The 23,857-nt window shown below is 40.1% G+C and overlaps 1 protein-coding gene across 2 annotated transcripts in view; it reads left to right on the top strand.

Moving 5' to 3' along the window:
* The first annotated feature begins 12,720 nt into the window (after positions 1-12,720).
* met (MET proto-oncogene, receptor tyrosine kinase) overlaps positions 12,721-23,857 on the top strand; it is a 68,137-nt gene continuing 57,000 nt past the window's right edge. For both annotated transcript variants that reach the window (XM_027283299.1, XM_019261501.2), the window contains exons 1-2: positions 12,721-13,034; positions 14,545-15,736. In XM_027283299.1, coding sequence (XP_027139100.1) covers positions 14,546-15,736 — 1,191 coding nt within the window. In that variant the 5' untranslated portion in view covers positions 12,721-13,034; position 14,545. The remainder of the gene's footprint in view (positions 13,035-14,544; positions 15,737-23,857) is intronic.

The raw sequence follows: 23,857 nt of genomic DNA, 5'->3' as shown, positions 1-23,857 counted from the left end.
GCTTGCGGAAAATATACATAAGAATGGTGCTGAAAAATAATTTCCAGCAGCAGCACTGTCCAACCCTTCCATAGTATTTGTATCTGAGTGTGTGTCAGTAAGGTCTAATGCCTGTAGTGTTGCTCACAGACTTTTTTTTCCAAGCCTGGCACAACATTTCCATGGTTACGAGAAAAACAAATAAAAGCGCTAGGCAATGCTCATCAGACTGGAGTCAAGTCTCTTGACTTTATTCAAGTTAATTTACACCAAAAGCAGGCACATAATTATGCAGCCAGAGGCAAGCCTGGAGTCTCATTGTAAACTCTATTGTTCAGCAGTAACATGTTGAGAATGAAGCCGACTTAGTAACAGTGCTTCATTGTTTTAAAATTACAAGGGTGATTTTCACGAGTACAATGGATACAATAGAAAGCTGCCTCCAGGTTTTTATTTCAATTTATGAAGCAAAAACTGGCCCCAGCCTAGTCCTGTTTGTGCCTCTGATGTATAAAAATAACATTAGAGCTACATGAAGTGGCTAAAAGTATGTGGACAGCCAAACATTAGAACCATGAACATTTTTAAAAAACCATGGGCATCAATGTGCTGTTATAACAGCACTTCTGGTGGATGGCAAAGAAGTGCTCACTAACACAGATTATAATAAATGTGTGAACAAACTTGGTGAGAAATCAACCTTTTGTGAAGGCCAGCACAGTGGGGCAGTGGTTAGCACACTTCACAACAAGAAGGTTGCTTGTCAGGTGCATCCTTTCTGTGTGGAGTCTACATGTTCTCCCTGTGTCTGTGTGGGTTCTCTCCGGGTACTCCAGCTTCTTCCCACAGTCCAAAGACATGAACTTAACAGGTTAATGGGTGACTCTAAATTGTCTGTAGGTGTGAATGTGAGTGTGAATGTTTGTTTGTCTCAATGTGCCCTGTCATGAAGTGGCGATTTGTCCAGAGTGTACCCTGCCTTTTACCCAAATGTCAGCTGGGATAGGCTCCAGCCTCACGGTGACTGTGATGAAGATAAACAGTTGCAGATAATGGATGGATTCATGAAATCTTCTTTATTTTGCAGCTGAATTAATACTTTCTTATCTAGATGGGCAGGAATTATCTAAATAATGTTCTGCCAAGGTGAATTTAAATCAGAAATAAGTGAGAAAGTAAAGAATATAGCGGAAAAAACTGCATCTGAAACTTCTCAACAGCAAAACATGTAAACTAAAATCTGCACAGTCATAAACAACTTCAACAGCCTGCACTCAGACACTCATAACAGTAACACACTGAATCTCAAACACAACAGAAGACTTCTGTGCAGCATGCAAAAGGTCCTGACAGAGTAAAACCTGCTCACTCAGGGGGGAAATTTCACGTTAATGCCAGTGCAGGAGCGAAGCAGACATAACAGGAGGTTGACAGAACACACAGACGGCTCTGTTACCTTCATGCAGACGAAAGGATTGACCAGTGGCACTTGTGAACTAATAGCAGTGACCTGATGCAACCAGGGTGAGAAGTTACCACCAGCTGCTGACTCAATGCTGCTCTGTGTGATGGTGCTAAATTTGCTTGTTCATCAAATATCATTTGAAATATAATCTGGTTCTGCATTTTTATCATTCTTTAGTAAAAGAAGGTAGATCATATTTTATGGAGAAAACGTTTTCTGGTTTCCCTTCTAATGTTCTCCGCAGTAACTCTGTGTTTTACAGTTTCCTGATGGAAGGTATAGGTAAACTACTGAGAATTATAGCTGCTGTTAGTTAATGTTAGCTCAGTTTGCTTGCCGGGCTGCCCGAACTGTGAGCTCAGAGCACAGTGAGAGCATTAGTGTTTGTACCAAGGTGTTTTGGACCAACAAGTAAAGAGGATTTTTTAGGCCAGGGCCACAAAAGAAGGCTGATGAGGAGCAGAGCCAGTGTCATGCCAGAACTGGAGCTTGGCAAGAGAGCAAAGGCTCAGCAGCCTCTATGAACACAATGGCAAAGGCAAAAGGATTATTAGAGAGGACATTGACAGAGGAAGCTAAGGAGAGGAAAAGTGAAAGTGAGCAAGCAAGAAACCCCCAGACAAGAATAAAACTGGGACTGGCAAAATCTTTGTGTAATAAAAGGCTGAAAAACAGACACTGAGCCGGGCTGCATTCAGTTAAGATAAGATAAGATAAGATAAGATAAGATAAGATAAGATAAGATAAGATAAGATAAGATAAGATAATACTTTATTGATCCCACAACGGGGAAATTCACTTATTACAGCAGCGAAAAATAGAAACCAAGGAGGGAAACACAAGTGTACATATTTACAAAAAGTACTAGAGTATAATGTGCAGGTTTAAGAATGTGCAGATTTGCTAGACAAGTACTAGGGTAGATTGGATTGGATCAGTAAGTAATATTAGCTGGCTGCTATGCCTTGCTTAATGTTGTTAAAGTTGTCAGACTCCTTTTTGATCATAAAAAATGTGATCATAACAAATTCATGTGTAAACCTGTCCATATTTACAACAGTGGTGGTATTGCATTCTGAAACTGTGGGGCTTTTAGAAGCTCACATCGTTGCAAGATGCAGATATTTGGTGGTTCAGCTGTCTGCCTTATAAAGAGAAATTCCTGAGTTTCTGTTTTTCTATTTTTCAGCCTGCTCTCTCCATATCTGCATGTTTTCCTGACAGCCCAAAGGCTTCCAACAGGTCAGGTGGATAAAAGACTGATAAATGTGAATATCAGGATCAAGTCTGAATATCTGCTGAGCCTGAGGCCGGGGTATTTTGTCATATGCATGCCTGAAACGGTTCCAGTCTTCTGTGACTAAATGAAGAACAAGAAGAATAATAAAGCATACAAAATATCTATTTTGTTTTGATCTGTGTTATGCTGTCTCTTGACTCTCTTTTTAAAGATACTTACCTCAGTTTTTACAATACAACACCACCATCTAGTGGCACAAATTAAGAAATGCATATAAGTGAACACCCAAACATAACATTCATGTCATAGTGTGGTGCTTACTGCTTCACTTTTCTGGTTTCAGGTTTTCCACCATATTTTAGGAACCTTGCTGCAGGGATTAGAGAGGTCCATCACTGACATTGGGTAATAAGGACTGGTGCTCCAGTTCATCTGAAAGGTGTTAGATGGGGTCAGTGCAGGCCAGTTCTTCTGCACCAAACTGGGTAAACTCTTTCTTTATGAACCATGCTGAATTGCATCTAAATTGTAGATCTAAAGCTTATTTTTTATAGACAAATCCACCTTGTTTAATGTAGAATCATCTATAATTTTCTCTTATCTTCTATATTTGGCGCCACAAGTTCTTTCCACTTTACCTCTTCCACTCTAAATTTGGTTACAAATTGAAAATTCATAAATATGTTCATGCCAACAAGATAGCATGACATGGTTGGTGCCAATGGATGCCTTAGGTCTTCTAGCTTTGTGTGATACCAGCATCTTCACTCACAGCTTGCTACAGCCCCTCAAAGATAGCAATGCCGGCCGACGTCCACGTGGAGTGGAAGAGGTTAATGAGTCATGGAAAGAACTCCTAATATTCTGTGTCAACAGAACATAGACTACTAAAATTGCAAAGTAACTTGAACTCCTTGGGTAAAAGAGGAAGATAGTAATACCAGATGTAACAAACATAAGGTAGACATGATGCTGACTCAGTCAGTGTCAGTGGTGTTCGTCAGCGGAAAGTCAGAGACCAGGTGACATAAACACTGTGGCTTTTAACCACCTGGAAGGCTACAGCTGTTTCTCCTCGCAGCAGACACATCAGCGATTACAGAGAGAGAGTTGTCAATGACTGTCTGTGTGATTTGTTGCTGTCAAGATACATCAAGTACAGACACTCACCATTCTTGAAGATGGTGCTTAAGAAGATACTTTCACAGCTACGTCACTTCAGCTCTGTAAGCTTTGCTAAGCTAAAACCCTTTAATGCCTGAAACCTGACTGAACTGTTCTATGACAGGACAATTGCTGCTGAATTTTAGCTTTGAGTTTTTCAGGTTTACTTGGCATTCTGTGTATTTTTTTTATTTTTTATTTGCACTTGTGGCTGTTTAATTGGTCTGTTGTTCCATGTACTCTGCCAAAAGGGCAATTCAAAAATATGAGAATAATTAAATATATTTTTCTTTACCAAAAAAAAAAATAATAATAATCCTATAAAGACTGTTATAGCAGAGCAGAAGCAGAGCTGATCAAACTTGTTTTAGTGTGTTGTGATTCTTCTAAGCAAAGCTGACAAGAACACAAGTCTGAAAAGTTGATTGCATGATTGTAAAACCAATTTTCAAGTATGAGACATTTTTAAAACTTGAAAACAGATGATGTTCAGAGACAAAGTCAGCTGTATGCTTCATCTACTAGAGGATATGGATAAAATGTTCTGTCACAATATATAATTTTACAGCCTATTAAAATTTTGTGTATCTTTTCTGGAAAAATCAAAACAATCTATGAATAAAACTGCCAATTTTGGGGGGTAATCAAGTAAATACCTAACAAATGAAGGCACTTGATTGAGTGAAAAATTTGATAAAAATCCATTACTACTCTGTAGTAGTCCAGCTCATTAATTTGCATCATCATACATTATGTATGCAACCAGAAATATGAAAATGAGAGCCACCATGGTACAAATAGGATGCAAGATGTTTGATGGCCAGTTTGATCCTCACTGCATCTGCACAGTGTTAAGAAGCAGAATAATGATGTCTTAAAATGTCATGTTTTATTAACACTTAATATAAACTCAACCCCACATTACTGATTTGATATCTAAATGTGTTCATAGATTACATGGTGTTTTCTATTAGTTTACAGTATATAGTCTGTTGCTGGCGGCTAGCAACCATCAGTGGGCGCTGACTGACCGACCATTTATCTGCAGTCCAGATGATGATGACTCGCTCTGGCCTTCATAATCAGACATCTGCAGCTGAAACACATTTCTGTTTTTACAAAGCTGCTTTCTTGGGTCAGATCACACACACTGCCCTCTGTGTTCTCCAGTGTGTCCTTTTTATTTGGTTTCAACAAATAAACCCTCAGGGAAGCTGCTGTCCGGGTTCACCCCAACCTCACACACAACAAGCTCTTAGACTGTTTGCCTGCAGGGCATCATGTGTGAATTCACACAACACAATAGAACAATAGAATTCATAATCTTGTTTTATGTTACGTATCAGAGATGTAAACTTGTGTAATTGTGGCTTGTATTTGATTAGACACGTCTCTGTTTTCATGACTTTAAGCTTGACTGGACAGAAAATTAATAATTTGAGACTCGACTTAGACCTATAACTTGACTTGAGATATGATGACGGTGTTGGTGTTCTCTGTGATCATTAAATGTTTTCATTTTGAATATTAAATGTTAAACATGTTCAATGTTGTCTGTGTATGTGTATGCAAGTGCACGCTGAGAATGACATTGTCATGACTGGATGACTACCCTGTCAGTCAAGCTCCTCATGACCTGATGGTCTATGGACCAGATCAGATCATGGACATCATGGTAGAATATTTCTGACTTGACTTTAAGTGCCTCAACAAGGACTTGACATGCTTATCTAAGGACTCAATCAAACTCGACTTGACTTAATTTGACTTGAACTCAGCTTCTTTATAACTACTTAGAACTTAATATTGCAGTCACACTACATACACATTAAATCAAAAGACACAGAAGATTTATACTGAAAAATATGAACCTTACTTTGTTGAAATGGCAGACCTTCTATTGAGCAGAAAAGAACAACACCTGCTTTTTTGCACACTTTTTTTGCACCACATTTGTTCAATCTTGAGTCTGTTTTTCACTTTTCTGTCCAGTCTCTTAAATTTGTTTTGGCTAATGATAAACTTACACACACACACACACACACACACACACACACACACACACACACACACACACACACACACACACACACACACAGAGAGAGAAAATCCAACATGAAAAATTATCCGAGGAATGTTTTTTTGGCCTAACGCTCTGTCGTTACAGAATTGAATTGTGAATTTGATGCAGTGTGCTATGACATCAAGCAAGAAGAAGGCAGAAGCAGATTCATCACCTCAGGCTCAGTGCCCACCACACTGGCCCTTTACAGATGTTCCTCCCGCAGGCACACCTGGTTCTCTGTAAGTCAGTCAGTGCTCTCTTGAAAGCATACGTCACTTTTACCACATCTGTTTGTGACAACATAATACAACAAACCTCACAGGGGAAACCTATGACATCTTGCTTTGTTGACTCTGTCTACTGCCATGATGGTATCCCAGCGATCACCCATAAATCAGCCTTTGTGACGACGTCTTTTTCTCCAATACTGTCTCAATGAATTTTGCTTCTCTCTGGGTGATGCTGTTTTCTTCATCACTGCCCATGTTCATCTTCTGTTACAGAACTGGATATGATTAAAGCACTGCAGTGTTACTGGTGAGCTAAACATACATCTATGAAAATAGCACATTAATTACCACTTCAGTCGCAATGTATTATATTGAAAAGTGTGTCTTCACATCGTGAAGAAATCAGGACAGTAGTAGACTGTTTAGGGGCAGAGTTGAAAAGGATAAAAAGGGCCTCAGCAGCAGAAAGATATGATGCATTCATGGAGAAACAGCTTAGTCATGGTTATCCATTAAATGTTCTCACCTGTGCTCTTTGAACACTGAAAGCTGTATTGCTTTACAGAACAAAAAGCTTTAGCTCTGAAAACTGGCTGATTGTTGTCTTGACAACTGACTACATTATGTGCTGCCCTCCTCCATTGATGTGTTTAAAGTTGACTTATGTATCTTTTGTTAATTCATAAACTCCAAACAAAGACAAGCCGGAAGTATGATGACGTAAGGCTGGCTACTAAATTAAAAGGACAACTCTATCCTCTGCAAGTTATGAAGATGAAGATATACAGAAATAAGGCTTTCTAAAATATTACTTTATAATCATGTGTCAAAATTCAGTCTATCTTAAACTGAAGGTATAGAACACACCACAAAAACACTGTCAAATAAATATTAAAACTTACAGCAGATTACCGTTTGCATTGAAGGAGGAAGAAGGGCATAGATGTATACAGTGGGGAAATAGGCAAATGTGCGCACAGGATAAAGTCCAGATGTCATTGGCACTTGAGTCTGGTTTATTTTAGGGAAAGCTTCCACAGATAAACAACAACGATGGGAGAGTTTAGGTTGGAGGAGCTCTTGAAGACTTCTCATAAACAGTTTGAGATGAGAATGAAGGAGAGACTTTCATTTTGCCCAGAAAGAAATGAAAAAGTGCATTTTTATCATATTTAATTTGATTACATTACAGAAATGAATAAAGAGAAGGAGGATTTTTCAGTAACAAGGGTCACAGAGTAAAAACATTTCTCCTGTAAATCTGTCTAAAGTTATTTTAGGTACTTGAGCAGAGCAAGAGTGTATTTTTTATCACATCAAAATGGTCTGTTTTATAGACAATTTTAAAATATGTTTTAAGTAGTTTTTATTATTATTATTATTTAAGGTAAACAAACAAATGTAAATTTAAACATACAGATGTTGATCAACTATCGATTACAGCATTATTTATCCTTAGAGATTTATAGATATATAGATATATAGCTTTTCAGCATTTTAAGATAACATTTTCATAAGCCACCTTTCCAACATGTATGTACCTCTCCCAATGAGAGGGAGCTTCTGTCTTAAAAGGTTGAAGTTGATTCTCTGACATTTGAAACAAACATCTACCAGTTTTAGAAATCTTTGGTGACAGTGATTCTCAGTCACACTGACACTCATCTGTCTAATAAACTGAAATTTCTAAGCTATATCTCTTGCAACATCTCATCACAGGGACATGGTGGGTCTAAAAGCCATGTGGTGACACAGCTTTCTCTCCTTTATTATACGTATTCCTCCAGTGATGGTGTGGATAGGAGTGTGTTATTGTTGTTGTGACCCCATCAGTGGCAGATTTTCAGATACGGACGCAGCAGCATCTTATTGACTGACAGGTTTTTGTCTGTCTTTTGCAGTAACCATTTCCTCTCATGAGATTGTAATCTTTTGATTTCCTTTTTCATTAGAAGTGTCTTTATCTAACACACAGGTAGTGTAATATGTGAGCACTGATCTGTCTCTCCAGACATGAAAATATGAAGTCTAGTCTTCCAGCATGGTGTTCTGATGACTGGCAAGGTGTGAAGGCAAAGGGGGGCAACAGGTTCTGTCTAGGCAGGAAACAAGATGAGCAAAAAAACAGAACATGGCACAAAAAATTCTGCTTGACCAAAAATACTTCTATCTAAACTTCTATCAAAAAAGGTGTGATTTCTATAACATGGGGCTTATTCTTTATTGTGTCTTGACTACATCCATTTCCAAAAAGTGAAACTTTGGGTGAAATGGGGTTATTAATTTCATCACATGGGAATACTATATAAAACGTCTCTAAGGCCTGCACTACTACATTTGTCAATACTGGACCAAGAAAAAGCTTTTTGAATCCATATGGCAACATATATGTGTGTATCACTGAAGACTAAAAACAAGATAGACTCAGAAAGAAATTTGACCAATTTGCAAATTTTCAATAGACTTTCAATGCTTAGCTCAGATGTTACTTAAAGTGCTGTAAAGAAAATTCTAAAATTCTACTGTGGGATCACTTCTGGGTGTCAGTCATCAATTAAATTCAATAAAACAGACAGAGATAACTGTCTCTACTTTCACACTAGCAGAAAAAATCATAATGCAATATAACTGCAGGACATGAAGATCTGATAAACAGGTGCAATAAGACAAATCTAATTATAGTATTTTAGCAATCTATTTTTAGAAAAGACACACTGCAGATCTTTACTGAAATGGCCATCTCCACCCAATACCTGTCAGCTGGCAAACAGTAAATACTATAAACACTGAACTGCTCTCGTCAGCTAAAAATGCTCCCCTGACCTACTGTTTTCATGTAACCTTTTATGAGCCACTCTGTCGTTATCTGTCATGAACCGTAAAGATCCTGCTGAAGAAGCCTGTCTATGGAGATACACAGCTGAGTGATGCAGGCAGCACGCACTTAATCACCACTCCATCCATGAGCTAAAGGATCTGCGAGAGGTAAATAAGTCCATCCGGAGAATGAAGCAGCCGCAGGCCTCTGATGGGTCAGGAGCATCAATCAGAGTTTACTGTCCCGGTCAGCAGTTAACCAGGGTTTGTATTGACCCTGCAGGTGATAAATAACCTCTGTGGGACTAGGTTTAGGTGCCCAGGAAGGGTTGACAGAAACTGTAAAATCAAGAGTGAGTGCAGCCCTGCTCCTCCCTGATAATTACTCGCTTTTGTCTGCGAGATTACTCTCTTCAATTTCCATTTGGTAGCTTGGGAATTAGCCTGACCCGAGGGTCCCATTAAGGTCTCTGAAGTGCTTGTTCATCTCAATCCCCAGCAGATGGCGCTATCTGTAGATACCTGCAACTATATTAGGATTTGTAGTGGGGTCAGTTCACCCAAATGACAAAACAACTCACTTAACTTCAGTGGTATTTAGTCATACAGATATATGCAGGTTTACACTACATGGCCAAAAACGTGTGAACATATGTGATTGTTCCAAAAGCATTAATTCGTTTATGTTTTTCTATATTATATATTATATTTCTATATTAGATTTATTATTTTAAATAGTGACAGGAAAGACAGGGCACGGTGTGGCAATGGTGTGCAGTAAAACCTTGTCGATCTGGGGTTGCTGCAGTAAGGACTTCATCTTGATATGCAGTACATGGTCTACCAGGTGAGTAGAGTTCTAACTTATCATCTAATCACTAACTTATCACTAACATATCTCAGAAATACTATTTTGGAAACTAATGCAGCTATTTCCATGGGTGCTTTTGACGGTTTGGGGGCAAGTCCAAGTTAAGTTTCAACATCTTAAGGTAACAAAGTCAAGTCTTTCATATCTCAAGTCCTGAAGTAAGTCTCCATTCTTGTAACTTAAAGGTCCAGTGTGTAAGATTGTGTATTATAACCTAAAAATAAGTATTGTTATGTTTTTGCACTGCCATATTAGGTCAAAATGGACCTCTTGGAATGAGAGAGCAAGTGGAGCAGGTAGCAAATCACAGCTACATTACAACTAGATCCAACACACCGGCCCTTTGAAATTTTAACAGCAACATTTCCAGTAACAGTGTCTCTGTTTTGTCTTTTTTGATTTGGGTGCGCTAATCCTTTCACATTGTCACAAACTACACAGTCAAACATTCCTCCTCATGTTATTCTCTCAGCTACTGTGCAGCCTCGACCAAAATATACACAGAAAATAGGAAGTGCATAGTTGTTGTGCTGCAGGTGTTGTGGTTACAGGATGCAGATCATTCCTGCAGCACGTGTCATACTTTAGGGTTTCCACATTCTGCATGCCAGCAGTGTGAGGTTCACCACTGAGCCAACCTTCTCCGTTTTCTCCTTCTTCTTCTTCTTCTTTTCCCTCTTCGTCTTTCGTTCCTCGCCAAGACAAGGGCCTGAGCCAAAAAAGTTAACTACCACAGGAGCCACACAGACACACCCCTCTGGTATACAGTCAGACATACACACACCCTGTGTCAGACACACCCCTTGACAACTGCGTCAGAAATGCCCTGAGGTATGGCAAAACATAGTCCCTCTAACAAACACAGAGTACACAGGCTGAAGGAGTGTGTGTTGTGAAACGTTTGGCTCATCAAGTAAAAGGAGATTGAGCTGCAGACAATGAGCTTTTAGAGGAGTTCTTTTTTGTGCAAGAACACACTTGAACTGAATCACATTTTAGTGCATTTAGTTGCTGCTCTAAGCCAGACTTCATTCAAATAAGTGAGCAGAATAGAGAGGTATAACATGCTTCATTTCTGAGTTTAAATCTGATTCTCATATGAAGTATGCTTAAAGCCTGTGAACGTAAAGGAGTAACTCAACATTTGGGGAAAGTTGCTTATTGCTGGAGTCTCTGGTGGTTGCCTGGCAACTCAAAGAAATCACTGCAGCGTGGAAAAAAATAGTACCGCATGTAACCCTTCATGTAAACCATGAGTTGTTGTTTTTAAACTTCTGTTTTTGTACAAATTAAACAATATACAGTGTGTTAAATAATGAGCTCACTGTTACATTGCTTTTCATTTTTAAACGTAGAAATATGTTTGTTTACTCATTTTGCTATTGGATTAAACTGTTTATATTATGCTTGTTTTGTCACTTTGTCGCTCTCTTGTGAATGAAGATTCCAATGAATGATGAGATAAAGATTGATGAGGTAAAGTAACAGTTTAAAGGCTCTCTGGTGTGATGTCAGAGGTAACTGTGTTGTCCTCTGGGAAATCAGGGAGTTTAGAGTAGACAGGTTGATAAATTTGGGGGTTTGTCCAGAAAATGCCTCTGTGTGGCGTCAAAGATGATCAGTTTGGATGAGACATTTGAAACCAGCTGAGCCTCGCTGTTATTAAAAAAACTGGGGGGAAAGGAAACAAGAGGAAGCTATTACTCTGTAATGACGCTTAAAGTCATTAAAACACTTAGAACATCCACATACAGTGATATGTCTAGTTTCACGCGAAAGATGTCACAGATTCCATCACATCACTCGTCTAGCCACTTGAACACACTTGTTTCCTCACACTCGTCTATCTCATTAAACCTTCACATGTCATTGTGTCTGTCAGAAAGGGAGGACAAGCAGCCACTGTGCTGCTCCACAGCAGCTCCGTACCTATTAATTCTCCATCCACACTCTGTTATCACGGTTTCCAGTCTTCAGGAAGTGGGACAAAGGAATTTTTTGTGCTGGCTGGTGATTCATAGCTGTGACACACACACACAGTTGGTTTAGCCTTTATAACTTAGCTCATTATTTATGGCTGAGTGAGCCGTTTTAACATGACAACCAGAAGTCTGACTCACAGGGGTGCTGGAGGAGAGTCAGGTGGAAGTTGAAGATGAAAGAAATGCAGCCTGAGTGACCTTGTGGGTTTTTTAGATGTGATTAATGGTCAGTAAAGGGGACATAATAGACTATACTGTGCTGTAAGATATGTTTTATTATTAATTGTTTAAAACTCCAGAGCCTGTTTTAAGAAAAAACATGGTAAAGTGTCCCCTTCCAGTGGAGAAAACATGTTCAAGGGCCTTTTAGGGTGCCTTTCAGTGGAGAGAATATAGTAAAGTGCCCTCTAGAGTACAAACTGTAACCCTGACTAAGCTCTTTCACCATGAATGCATCATGACTTTCTGCACACTGGTGCCCCACAGCATACAGCTGGTGTTCTTTTTATTTATTTTTTCACCCTGACCCAGCAAACAGCCTGGGTGCCCCACTCAATGTACTATGTATAACTAGAAAATGAGATAAATCAAAGTCATTTAAGTTCTTTGATGCCATTATACATAAAACCTCTATTAAATTATATATTAAAAAACTTAAGACAGCGCCTCTTTGAAAATGGAGCTAATTTTGTTGTAATTGGCGGTTCTGTGCCACATGATAATCACTAACTAGAGCTCATAATTTACTGTTTGCTCCTTTTTTTCCATCTCTGCTTTCCTACCTGTGGATCCGTCTCACCTGAGCTCCCCAGGCCGAGGAGCAGCAGCACCGGCACCTGGACGCGTCACACAGTCCGGAGAGATGGAGGCGGAGCTTTCACGGTGCCACGAGAGGAGCTGGAGCGAGAGCAGCGGCAGCGGCAGCGTGTCTGCTGGATGCAGCCACTCATTCAGTGTTTAGACTCACAGGTTTCAGCTGGAGCGCAACGAACTTGAGTTCAACTACTGGAAAACAAAGCAAAGTCAGACTGAGACAGAAGATTGGACTTTGTTTTCCTAAGATTTTTATTTTTATTTTTTTTTTCTTCTCAGAGAAGCGAAGAGAAAATTCAAAGCGATCAGTTTGGACTTGATGAGAAAGTCAAGAAGTCCGGCTCTTGGACAGACCAGTGGAATATGATTTGAATAAAAGGAACGTACAACACTGTTGCTTGCTGACAGGTGAGGTTATTTTCTATACATCTTCTCCCGGGGTCTTGACTTTTCTCTCTTTTGCTTTTAATCAATCTGTATTTTCATGCGTAAAAACGCAGAGACCCTGACCCTGAAACTCCTGACCCTCTTCTCCTTCACCTCCCCCTCTGGATATCACAGCCTCTTTTGAAATGTTTTTTCTGGCTCCTAACACCATTTCACCAACTTCCCATTTGTGTTTTCTGAGACTTTAAGCCATGAGTCACTTTCCTCACTAAATGAAAACATTTTCTCTGTTTCCCGCTGCCTTTTGTCCTCTGAAAAAAGAAACGACCCTGCATATTTATTGTGTTTGGTGCAGGTGCGCGGTAATGTGCCCACTATTACTCAGTATTTTAGGGCAAAACAGGACGATAATCATCTTAACATACTCTTAATAATAGAAAACTGGCTATAATACTGTGCTTTGGGTTCTAAATCTACAGGTTTTTTTTCTGTTTATTTTCTACAATAACGCTGTTATCCTCCCACATTGCTGTTCCAGACTCTTATATTATGTCTTTCCCGCTTATTAGTAATGTTTTCTGCTCCAAACTTTCAGAGGAGTTTGCTTCCAAGCACCTGTTTTGGTCTGCCTGTCTCTCTCAAACACTGATCACATGAAAAACGGAGCTTTCTCTCTCAGACCTGCTCTAAAAATCAAACAAATAAGGTGCTAACAGTGAGACATCAGTCATAAATCAGTCAAAATGTGCACACAGGGAATCTCAGTGAGTTTATGCATCACTGTGGGTATAAATGTTAAACCAGCTGTGTTGGATGTTATTGCCTCGCTTTGGTTTACATCTGGAGATCGTGTTAAAACCACATCCAGATAGGGAGCATGCAAATGCACATTTCTGGTGTTGCTCTCCCTCCCTACCTCCCTCCTTTCACTAAAAGCATCTCCCAGTGGACTACCATTTAGTTGCTGGGGTTATTTATCATTTTGCAGGATGGTCCCCCTTGCCTTCTCCCTCCAGCCTCTTTTGTTTTAATTGAGTTTATCTCTGCTCCCCCGGGCCCTCGCTGTCTAAACTTAGGCTTGTGGTTGTGTCGCCCTGCAGAGCGGGCTGCTCTCTGGGTGATTCACTGCTTTGCCTCTCGCTGTGGTCACTTGGGAACAGAGCCGAGCACCACAGAATGCTCACCCAGGTCTCACTGGTGCCTGGTCTATGGTCAGTGGAGTCAGATTAGAAGCCCTGATGATTAGGAGGCTGATATTAAAGCTTTGTGTCATCATAAAGAACCCAGTCTCATCAGTATGAATGGTTTCACTGCCTGTGGTGAAGTGAGTAAACCCTGGTTTTATACCCTGACACAGTTCCAGTTATGTCTGTGGGTGCTATTCAACAATGATTGGGCATGTTTTTCACACTCACTCCAGACAAATGAGGCCACCTATTCAAAGATACTTGTGAAGAATGTTTTGTATTCTTTGTGTTCCAGCGGCAATGTTTTACTAACTCATTTGTCATGTCTCTTATTTTTGGAACAGAATGAATCCACGCTCACTACATGCTGTCATGCTGCTGTGGGCTCTGTGCCCCAGTGCGCAGGGCCAGTGTGATAAATCACCCGAGACCAACAAACTCAACCTCTCAGTCACCTACGAGCTTCCAACGTTTACTGCAGACTTCCCCATCCAGAACATGGTGACACTGGATGGGATCATCTACGTTGGAGCTGTAAACAGAATCTATGCCCTGGCCCCGAACCTCACAAAGCTGTCAGAGTACCATACAGGGCCACTGCTTCCCAACCAGACTTGTGGCCAGACACTGACCAGCAGTGGCAGGGTGGACAACAACAACATTGCCTTGGTGGTGGAGAACATTTACGACAAGGGGTTATACAGCTGCGGCTCGGCAGACAATGGTGTTTGCCGCCGTCACGTGCTTGATGATGACGTTAGCCCGAAAACCGTAGACGAAGAGGTCTACTGTTTCGCTGACAAGGTGAGGCAAGGCAAGGGTCATCCCATCGACTCAGATGTTGTGGTCAGCCCTTCAGGCTCTCAGGTGCTCAATGTGGAGAGCAACGTCATCACGTTTTTTGTTGGGAACTCTGAGATCCCAGGCATAGGAAACATAGCAGGCAGTGCAACACACCCCCATACCATTTCTCTGCGGAAGATGAAGACAAGCCAAAATGGTTTCACTTTCTTCTCCAACCACTCACACATGGACTTGATTCCATCTCTACGTGGAAACTACTACCTGAAATATGTTTACTCCTTCCACAGTGGACCATTCACCTACTTCCTCACAGTGCAACGGGTGAGCAAGGACTCCCAGGCCTACCACACTCGCATAGTCCGTATGTGCTCCTCGGACCTTGTGATCCGCCGTTACGTGGAAATGCCCCTTGAATGCATCAGTACCGATAAAAGACGACGGCGTTCCACAGAAGATGTGAAGGTATTCAACATACTCCAAGCAGCCCATGTCACCAAGGTGGGCAGTGACGTTGAGCTGCAGAGACAGCTGAAAGTGGAGGAAGGTGATGATGTGCTGTTTGCTGCCTTTGCCCGGGGAAAGCCGAACTCTCCGGAGCCGACCCCTAACTCAGCCGTCTGCATCATGTCCCTGAAACACATCAACAACATGTTCAAGATGTACATGCAGAGGTGCAACACAGTAGACCCATATCACTTCACTGGATCAGACAAGAAGTCCTGCTACAATGTGGTAAGAGCTGGGAGGCAAGCTAGCCATTGTAGAGATTGGAGGCAAATTTAAATGTTGCTCTTTCTTCAACTGTCAAAGAAGCAAATAATTTCAAAACCCACAACTTTATTTAAGAGAGATAAAAAGACATTTCCCCTGCCATTTAAAAAAAAAAAACCAAATTCTTAAATCTTAAATAAAAGAACGATATTGGTTTGTCTGTCTCACAACACACTAAGGGCTGAAATTATATCCATTCAGTTCTAAGTTCTGTTGCATTTGAGACTGAATAAATTGGGGTGGCTGCAGTTAAGTGTGATGGCAATCTCTACAATGGCTCCTCCTTTTATTACTCAACAGAGAATGTTTGTATTCATTTACATTCACTATATATCCATGTCAAATGTGTTTTTTTCTGCACACTGAAGCTGATGCCAAACACAAATGCCAGCAAGTAATTGCAAAAATATTTGCTCAACAACAGTCTTTTAGACATTTAAGTTGCAACATTTGTTGATTGAAAAGATAAAATAACAGTGTCTACAGATCAGCAACCAAGATTGAGCTTCATGACAATGTTTTACGATCTCGTTTGTCAGAACCATTAAGCCTCTATCAGTCATCTGTTGTACTTGCATGGCTTGTTTTTTTATCTGTTGGTTATACTGTAGATCTGTTTATTCACTACAGACAGGTTGGTTTGTTGGCTGCACAGACTGCTTTGGTGACTGGGTGGTCTCAGGTTCGGGCAGCCAGTGTGTCTACTGGATCTCTGTCCTTGTGTCATTGTGTAGAAGTGTCCTTGAGCAAGACACTGAAGCATGACCTGCTTCTGACCTCTCTGGTTAAGAGCATACATGCAAGTCTGCATCTTAGGGTCATGTAAAGAAACAAATACCTGATTAGAGTGTGTTGATGCAATGACTATGAGGTTAAATAGTAGACTCTCAGCTTCCTTTTAAGCTGTTTACATCCCTATTTGGTGAAAAGTGTGTCTTAGCCACATATCAGGACAATGATCCTAAATATACAGGGAATAAAAGGACAGTGAAACCTGACCTCAATCCAGCTGATCATGATGTGTTTCACTTGCTTAGCAAAAAGACAGTAAAGCATGCAAAAAATTAAGGTGATTGAGCTACAAGCTTGGCATGATTGCTGATGTATTTGAGTTGGACGTCAGATTCAATTTATTTAATACATTCTGGCCTCTAAAAGTGGGTGACTATGTATAAATAGGCCTACAGTTCCTTCACTGGTGATCTGATGTGGATGAAATCACCCTTAAATTAAACTTGAAAGGCTGCACTACCTCATAGTCATTCCTCCAATGCATTGTACTGAAGTAACCAACCCTCCCCTCCGCATGCTGCAAGCCAGTTGTTACCTTGCCTGTACTAACTCACCTCCTATCCATCACCGTTGACTCAATCAATCGGTTGAATCACCTGATCAATAATGACATGAAGTTAACTGCCGACCACCCTGCCAAAGGGTCGGTCAATATGTGTGCTAACCTGCCCCCTCTGTGACTTCATCTTTACTTAACCTCAACATCACTCAGTACTGTATATCTTCAGTCAGTCAGTGGATTGCCTAGTTGCCTTACTCTGAATATGCTGTCAAAGGGCAAGCACATACAGGTGTAACTTCAGAGTCGTGTGCAAACAACCAGCACACTTCTGAGGAAGACTTCTGTCAAAACACTGGGTACGTGTGTGTAGGCTATTTTTTTGTATCATGAACTAGTTCAAACACCACTGCACCTTCACAGATGCAACATTTATTGCTGCTGTTGCTTGGCAGCAAACCACAAGTATGCACTTTAACACTGTGGGTAGAAAGCATCACAGATTGGTTGTCACGTATAATCATTTTGAACACCTGGCGCTGTTTTGTTTTAGTCCATCCATTGGTTTCCATACATTTTGTACGGTATGAAAAAATCAGGAGACCCATGAAACTTCAAGTTGCATAATGAACATGAAGTCTGCATTAACATACCCTGTTGAGTTCTCTTGTTTACCTCTTGGAAACACACATATTTACATTCAGTCATAATTACCACTGTGTGTACCCGCCCACGTTGCCCTCGCTCCTGCTCACATGCATTTTTATACTACCAGAGCACCAAATACAAAATAAACAGTGATTTGTGCAATACAATATTGGTCCATAGCACCACAAGTGGTCAAAAACTCAAGTGGGTACCTCTTTAACTTTTGTCAAAGTGGTAACAGGACATTTAAAGAGGTAACTCAATCAATTTGCATCTAAACGGCATTAACATGTAACAATAATGTGGCATTGACACAGTTAATGCAGACTTCATGTTCACAATGATGGATCAAGTCCACAAAGTGATCTTTATACTAGAAAATTATAGAAGCCAATTATTGCATAAAATAGAGAAAAAAGAAAATCTGTGTAGCATGCATTGTAAAACGGTTGGCAAAAGAGAAAAGTTTGCTGTCTGCTCCTTTAAGTTCAGCACTGTTTGGAGCCTTCATTGAAGAGATCAGAGAGACAGACAGACATGTGGTTATGTTCTCAAACCAGATTCAAACCAGCTTTGCAAATAAATGCAAATACATGGTGGCTAGGGTGTTTGGGCACATCAGCAAGGTCCTGACAGCTATCAGTGGTGAGATCCACTGGGGAAAGTGAGGAATGCTGGGAGCTGGGGGGTTCAGGGGCAGCGCATATCTGACTCTCAGCGAGCCGTGATGAATGGCTCAGGGATAACAGGGCATCAGCAGCTGGGCGGAAGACGATCCCCTGACCCACCGTGGCAGCCGGCCACGCTGGCGAAGGCCTCTTCCCCACTCCCCTCGACCCCCACCTGTTGCCAGCACCTGTGGGAAAGTGGAAGATGCATCCTAGAGTCGCCTTTTTGTCACAGTGGATGTAGAAAAAAAGTAGTTCAACACTTGAAACCTTCAGATGGATCTCCTGGCTCTCTAAAGTCTTTAGTAAACAGATGTGAACTGTTTTGCATTATGTAATCTTGAACAGTAAAGCAGTTCATCTGTAAACCAATAACTCATAGAGCCTGTTGAGCTACTGTGCACAGGATCAAACAACACTTCATGCTGCACTGGTTTCAAACTATTTAACAAGAGTTGTATCGAATGCTGAGAAAACTTCAGCTTTCTGAAACCCCAAACAGTAATTGTCTCTTTCTACCTCTTGACGATGACTGTTGGTATGAAAACTGTTGTTTTGATCGCTAATAATTCCGTTATTAGACATTCTTTCCTCTTGACTCACTTTATTACTGGGCCAACATGAGGCATGACATCAGGTTTGCAAACGGTGCAGGAGCATCTCCGCCGTATAATTATCGCAGAATCGTCTTGTTTCTGACTCTGCACAGTGCTCTGCATAGTTTTGATAAGTCTGCAAACAATCTGATTCAAAAGTTGAAATTACGCTGACTTCATTCCTTTGTAGCTGCAATACTATCCTCACTCACAGATCCCTTTTGAGTACCCCCAACTCAAACACATGTGAGTTCAAAACTAGAACATTGACTTTTTTTTTCTCTCTGCAGGACTCAGCAGAGACGAATGGCACAAAAATCTGCTGTTTTAAAATGTGTTTGAGTTTGTACCTCCAAACATGCAGACGCAGCAGGTCAAGTGCTGAGTCTCTGCAGCCAAAAGAGCTTTTATCTCGGTGCAACAGGGACGCCGTTTTCCAATTTCTCTTTTATTGCTGACAGCTCACTTGAATCCTCTTGTCCTCAACTGCCAGGTTAAGAAACAAGCTGTAACGACAAAATACCGTTGAACAACTGCCCATCTCATGCTCATGCACTGAGCCTGGGGTTGAATGATCTAATCATAACACTGCTTAATAGATTTATGACTCATATTCAGTGGCATATGGCAGGTGGACTCCTCAGTTATGAGGTTTGGGAGAGATAAGCACGGTCATAAATTCATAAATGGTGTAAACACTCAGAGGAGGAATATTTGAGAGCACGGGAGGTTGTTTTTGTCGTTTGTGTCAGCAAACTGGATCTGGATGAGGATGAAAGCCCGATGTAAGAGCATGTTTGAAGTTTTTAAGTTGCGGTTGTCAACTTGTACATACCTTTTAACTCTAGTATATGCAGCAAGATATGATAAATGTAATCATGAGTGGCTCACTTTTGAGCTGTCGAGGTGATGGAGCCAATCTGCTGTTTTTATTGTTTCTGCGCCGCCATGTCTGTCTTCACGTTGCTCTGTTACATGAAGAGTATGATAGTCAGGGAATAATAACTCTTATTCACCCTGAGATTGAATATAACTACTGATTACTCTATATATTTTTTTTATTATTATGCCACCTTTTTACGTGCAGCTTAGAATATAACAGTAGCTCCTATCAAAATGGCCTCAGTTGACTCATTGTTGATTTGTGCAAAAGGAGAACTGATATTAATGAATAATTGAAATGATAGCGAGTTCATTCTTTTATTTACAAAGGCCACACAGAAATTAGTCACTAATCTTGGGACACCCACTATATTCAAACAAGTTTTGGAGCCAGCACGATCCTTTAAACTAATTATTTCTTCAACATGTCTGCCAGAGTCTAACCTGAGTTGAATAAAGTGCCCTTTAAGTTTGAGCCGACCTTCTGAGTGTGCTGTTGCCAAGACATGGAAGGCCATTTTGCTGGGTAATGTGGTGTGCAGAGCCATGGCAGGGATTTGGAGCATCCCCAACATGCCTGGCACCCATTCCCATAAGACTATTGAGGGAGGAGGAACATTTGAGACTAAAAATAAAGAACAGCCACGGGTCAAAATTATCATCAGATTACTATTGATTCGAGAAAACCCACCAAATGCTGATTGCTTTTAAATTGAATCTTTGGCCTGATTGATTATAGTGTGTGTAATATAATTCCAGCTCGGAGAAGCTTTTGACCGACAGTCATTTTAATTAGCCCGCCTGTCTTAATGAACAAGCTTTAAATGCTGCCTTGAAAATAAAATGAAAAGCAAGCAGCCACAAAGGCTCTATTGAGTTTGAGCTATTCTTTTCAGGAATTCCTAATAATTTCTGATAATGAAATAGAATAAAGATCCAGTTATGTTACTTCCAAGATATGTTTGCCTTTGCCAGTCAGTCGTTACAGGATTAGATATGATTTTATTATATTTGCACATGAGACACTTGCAGACAACACTGAGTCAAAGAATGAGATGAGCATGCAGCAGAGGTTTTGGTAATTGTAGGTCATTGCTAGGACAATAAAGATTTTTACAACGTTAATGACAAGATGCACAGCACGCACATGCTACTCTTAAACAACAAGGATCTTATTGAGTCTGCAGTACAGTTACAAATCTGTAAAAGCCACAGCTAGTGGCTTGATGGAGGTCTAGTGGTGAATTCATGTTCAAATACTGTCTGCTGTTTTTACTTTGGCTTGTTATTATGTCTCTTCATCATGTAATTCTACCACTGCTACTTATGTCCACTTGGTATATGTCTTACATACTCTGCGCCTGTCAGTCCCTGTTGCTTTTCCTAAAATGGCTCTCTTAGGTTGCTGTTTAATTCAAATTGGAGGTCATAATGATACTGTGTTTTGTGTATATGCAGTAAGGACTTAAAGTATGATGCTGGAAAAATAGAATGATCAGATTGAGATCACTTGAAATTCAAACAGGATTTAAAGGATCGGTGTGCACGATTTAGTGGCATCTAGTGGTATAGCTGCTGATTGCAACTCTCTCGTCTCACCCTCCCTTTCAAAGCATGAAGAAGAAACTACAGTGGCTGCATAACGAATGTAAAATGTGAAATTCCAGTGTGTAATTTGTCCATTCTGGTCGAGACATGACGTGTCAATATGACCAACTATGTAAGAGGAACCACAGTATGTAGATATAAAAGATTTATCCTAAAGCAACAAAAACATCTTATTTTCATGTGATTATACGCTAATATTCTATTCCATTTCTGAAATTTCTGGAAAAATCTGACACACAAGACCTTTAAGTGAAAAAATTTGACTTGACTTTTTAACCTTGAATACCTTAAAACTTAGCCTCAAAGCCTCAAAAACTGGAAATAGCTGCATTAGTCTCCAAATCTGGATTTTTTGTGACATAATAACTGAGTAAACTTTATTCACATTGCACTTTTCAAAACAATAATTACGAAGAACTTTATAGAAAGAGAAGAAAACATGATCCACATGATAAACACGTAGGAACATTTAGCAAACTCAGTCTATCTGCTTATAATCTATATTTAACTACATGGTTTGACATGAAACTGTCATGTGAAATTTATTATTCATGCTCACAGACATGTATGAGTTTGTACCAGTTGCCTTACAGCCAAAACAAAGTGCGTGTCAAAGCTCTAAAGTCTAGATCTCCTGCTCTAATAACAGCAATTACTGATCACTCAATCATCTGTTTAAGTGTCCCTGATATTTTGTTCACTCTTTGTGTACTGACAGACGATGAGGGTAGCAGCAGTCTGACAATAGATGTACTTAATACTGCAAATTTCTCAGTAATGCAGCTGATTCAATGGGTTCTGCTGTGAATGTCACAATTTTTTACCCCCACATGCCCGAGCCTGCTCATGCCATCACTAAGCTGGTATTTGTTCGCTTGAACTCTCTCTCTCTCTCTCTCTCTCTCTCTCTCTCTGCATGAACCAGATGTACAGAACAGAATGCTTTTATGGACCTGGTATAACATTAGCATTACCATCATCGAGAAGTAAATGTGTTTTATAAGATGCTGCAAAGCACATTACACCATAGAAAAGATGAAGCAGCAGATTTTTATTTTTGATCTTTGACCTTCTAACCTTATTTTGAAAATCTCTAATGGACACCTTGTCCCTCAATACTTTGTTTATTTGGCACCAATGAATTGGAACTCACATGATAAAATACATTATATAAACATTCACCACAATTGACAGCCAGACAAAACATGATCATTCACTGGAAAGCTACTGGAGCTTCTTTTTGTTTTGTTTTGTTTTGTTTTGACTTACTGCGGTAGATTAGGCTCTCAAACCATTTTCCATTTCACCTCCACACAGTCATGCAATCGGTGCTGCATGTACAGACAGAAGTAGATTTCCAGTGTGTTGTACACTGGAAATCCCAATCCAAACTTTGTCTCATAAGAACTCTGAAATTTTAAAACCAGTTTGAGTATCTGATCTTCTGATTTGAAATCTGCCAGGCACATATGTTGATAGATAGATAGATAGATTCGTTTCGTATAATAAGAACTTACCTGTCATGTCAGACAAGCAGTCATGTCAATTTTACACCACAAATCACAAATTTGCCTCAAGGGTCCCTAACGCTAAACTAATCCCCTAAAGTAGGATAACCAGAAACATTAAAATCATAAAAAAACACATCAGACACCCAGAACCCAGTGGTGCTCTCCGCAGGTGGGCAGGTCTCCAACAGCACACAGGAATCAACAAAAGAACGAAAATACTATGTTCTTGTCCTGGCCTGTCTTCTCATTTTACTCTTCGTAAAGCTCCATTTTGATAAAGAACACTTTGTTTGTGTGTGTGTGTGTGTGTGTGTGTGTGTGTGTGTGTGTGAAATAAGAATGCGATTAGAATTAGATTAGATCTGCTGTTGTTTTGGTAAGCTACATTTATGATAACACATTTTTACACACATCTTCACACATGTACAGTACACAAGATTCTTGTTCAAGCATTGACCTGGCAGTTTGATGCTCTATTATATAAAAATGTACACATTTCACTGGTTTCAGCTTCTCCAACATGAATATTTGATGATTTTCTTAATCTTCCATTATATTAAAGAAAATATCTTTTAGGTTTCTATATCAGTGATTAATGAACGTCAACTTAATAATGAAAGTAAATGTTACTTGCATCACTGAAATATTTATTTCCGTGTTCCTTTTAGGGTTACGTTGGAGAGTAAAACATAAAAAATCTCCAGCAGCCTTCAGCCAAAATCAGGGAGTGTAAAATGAGGTGCAGTCTGGTGCGAGCTGTTGTTTATATGTTCTAACATCATAGGTCCCAGCACAGAAAGACTGGACGTATAGTGATGTGTTTTTGGTGAGAGCTGGCAGCTATTCTCCCCTCCACTTTCAGGTGGGCTGTTGCGTCA

Source organism: Larimichthys crocea, chromosome X, assembly GCF_000972845.2.
Source record: "Larimichthys crocea isolate SSNF chromosome X, L_crocea_2.0, whole genome shotgun sequence".
NCBI classification, from domain to species: Eukaryota; Metazoa; Chordata; class Actinopteri; family Sciaenidae; genus Larimichthys; species Larimichthys crocea.
Note: the sequence above shows the minus strand (reverse complement) of the source record. Positions and strands in the feature narration are given on the sequence as shown.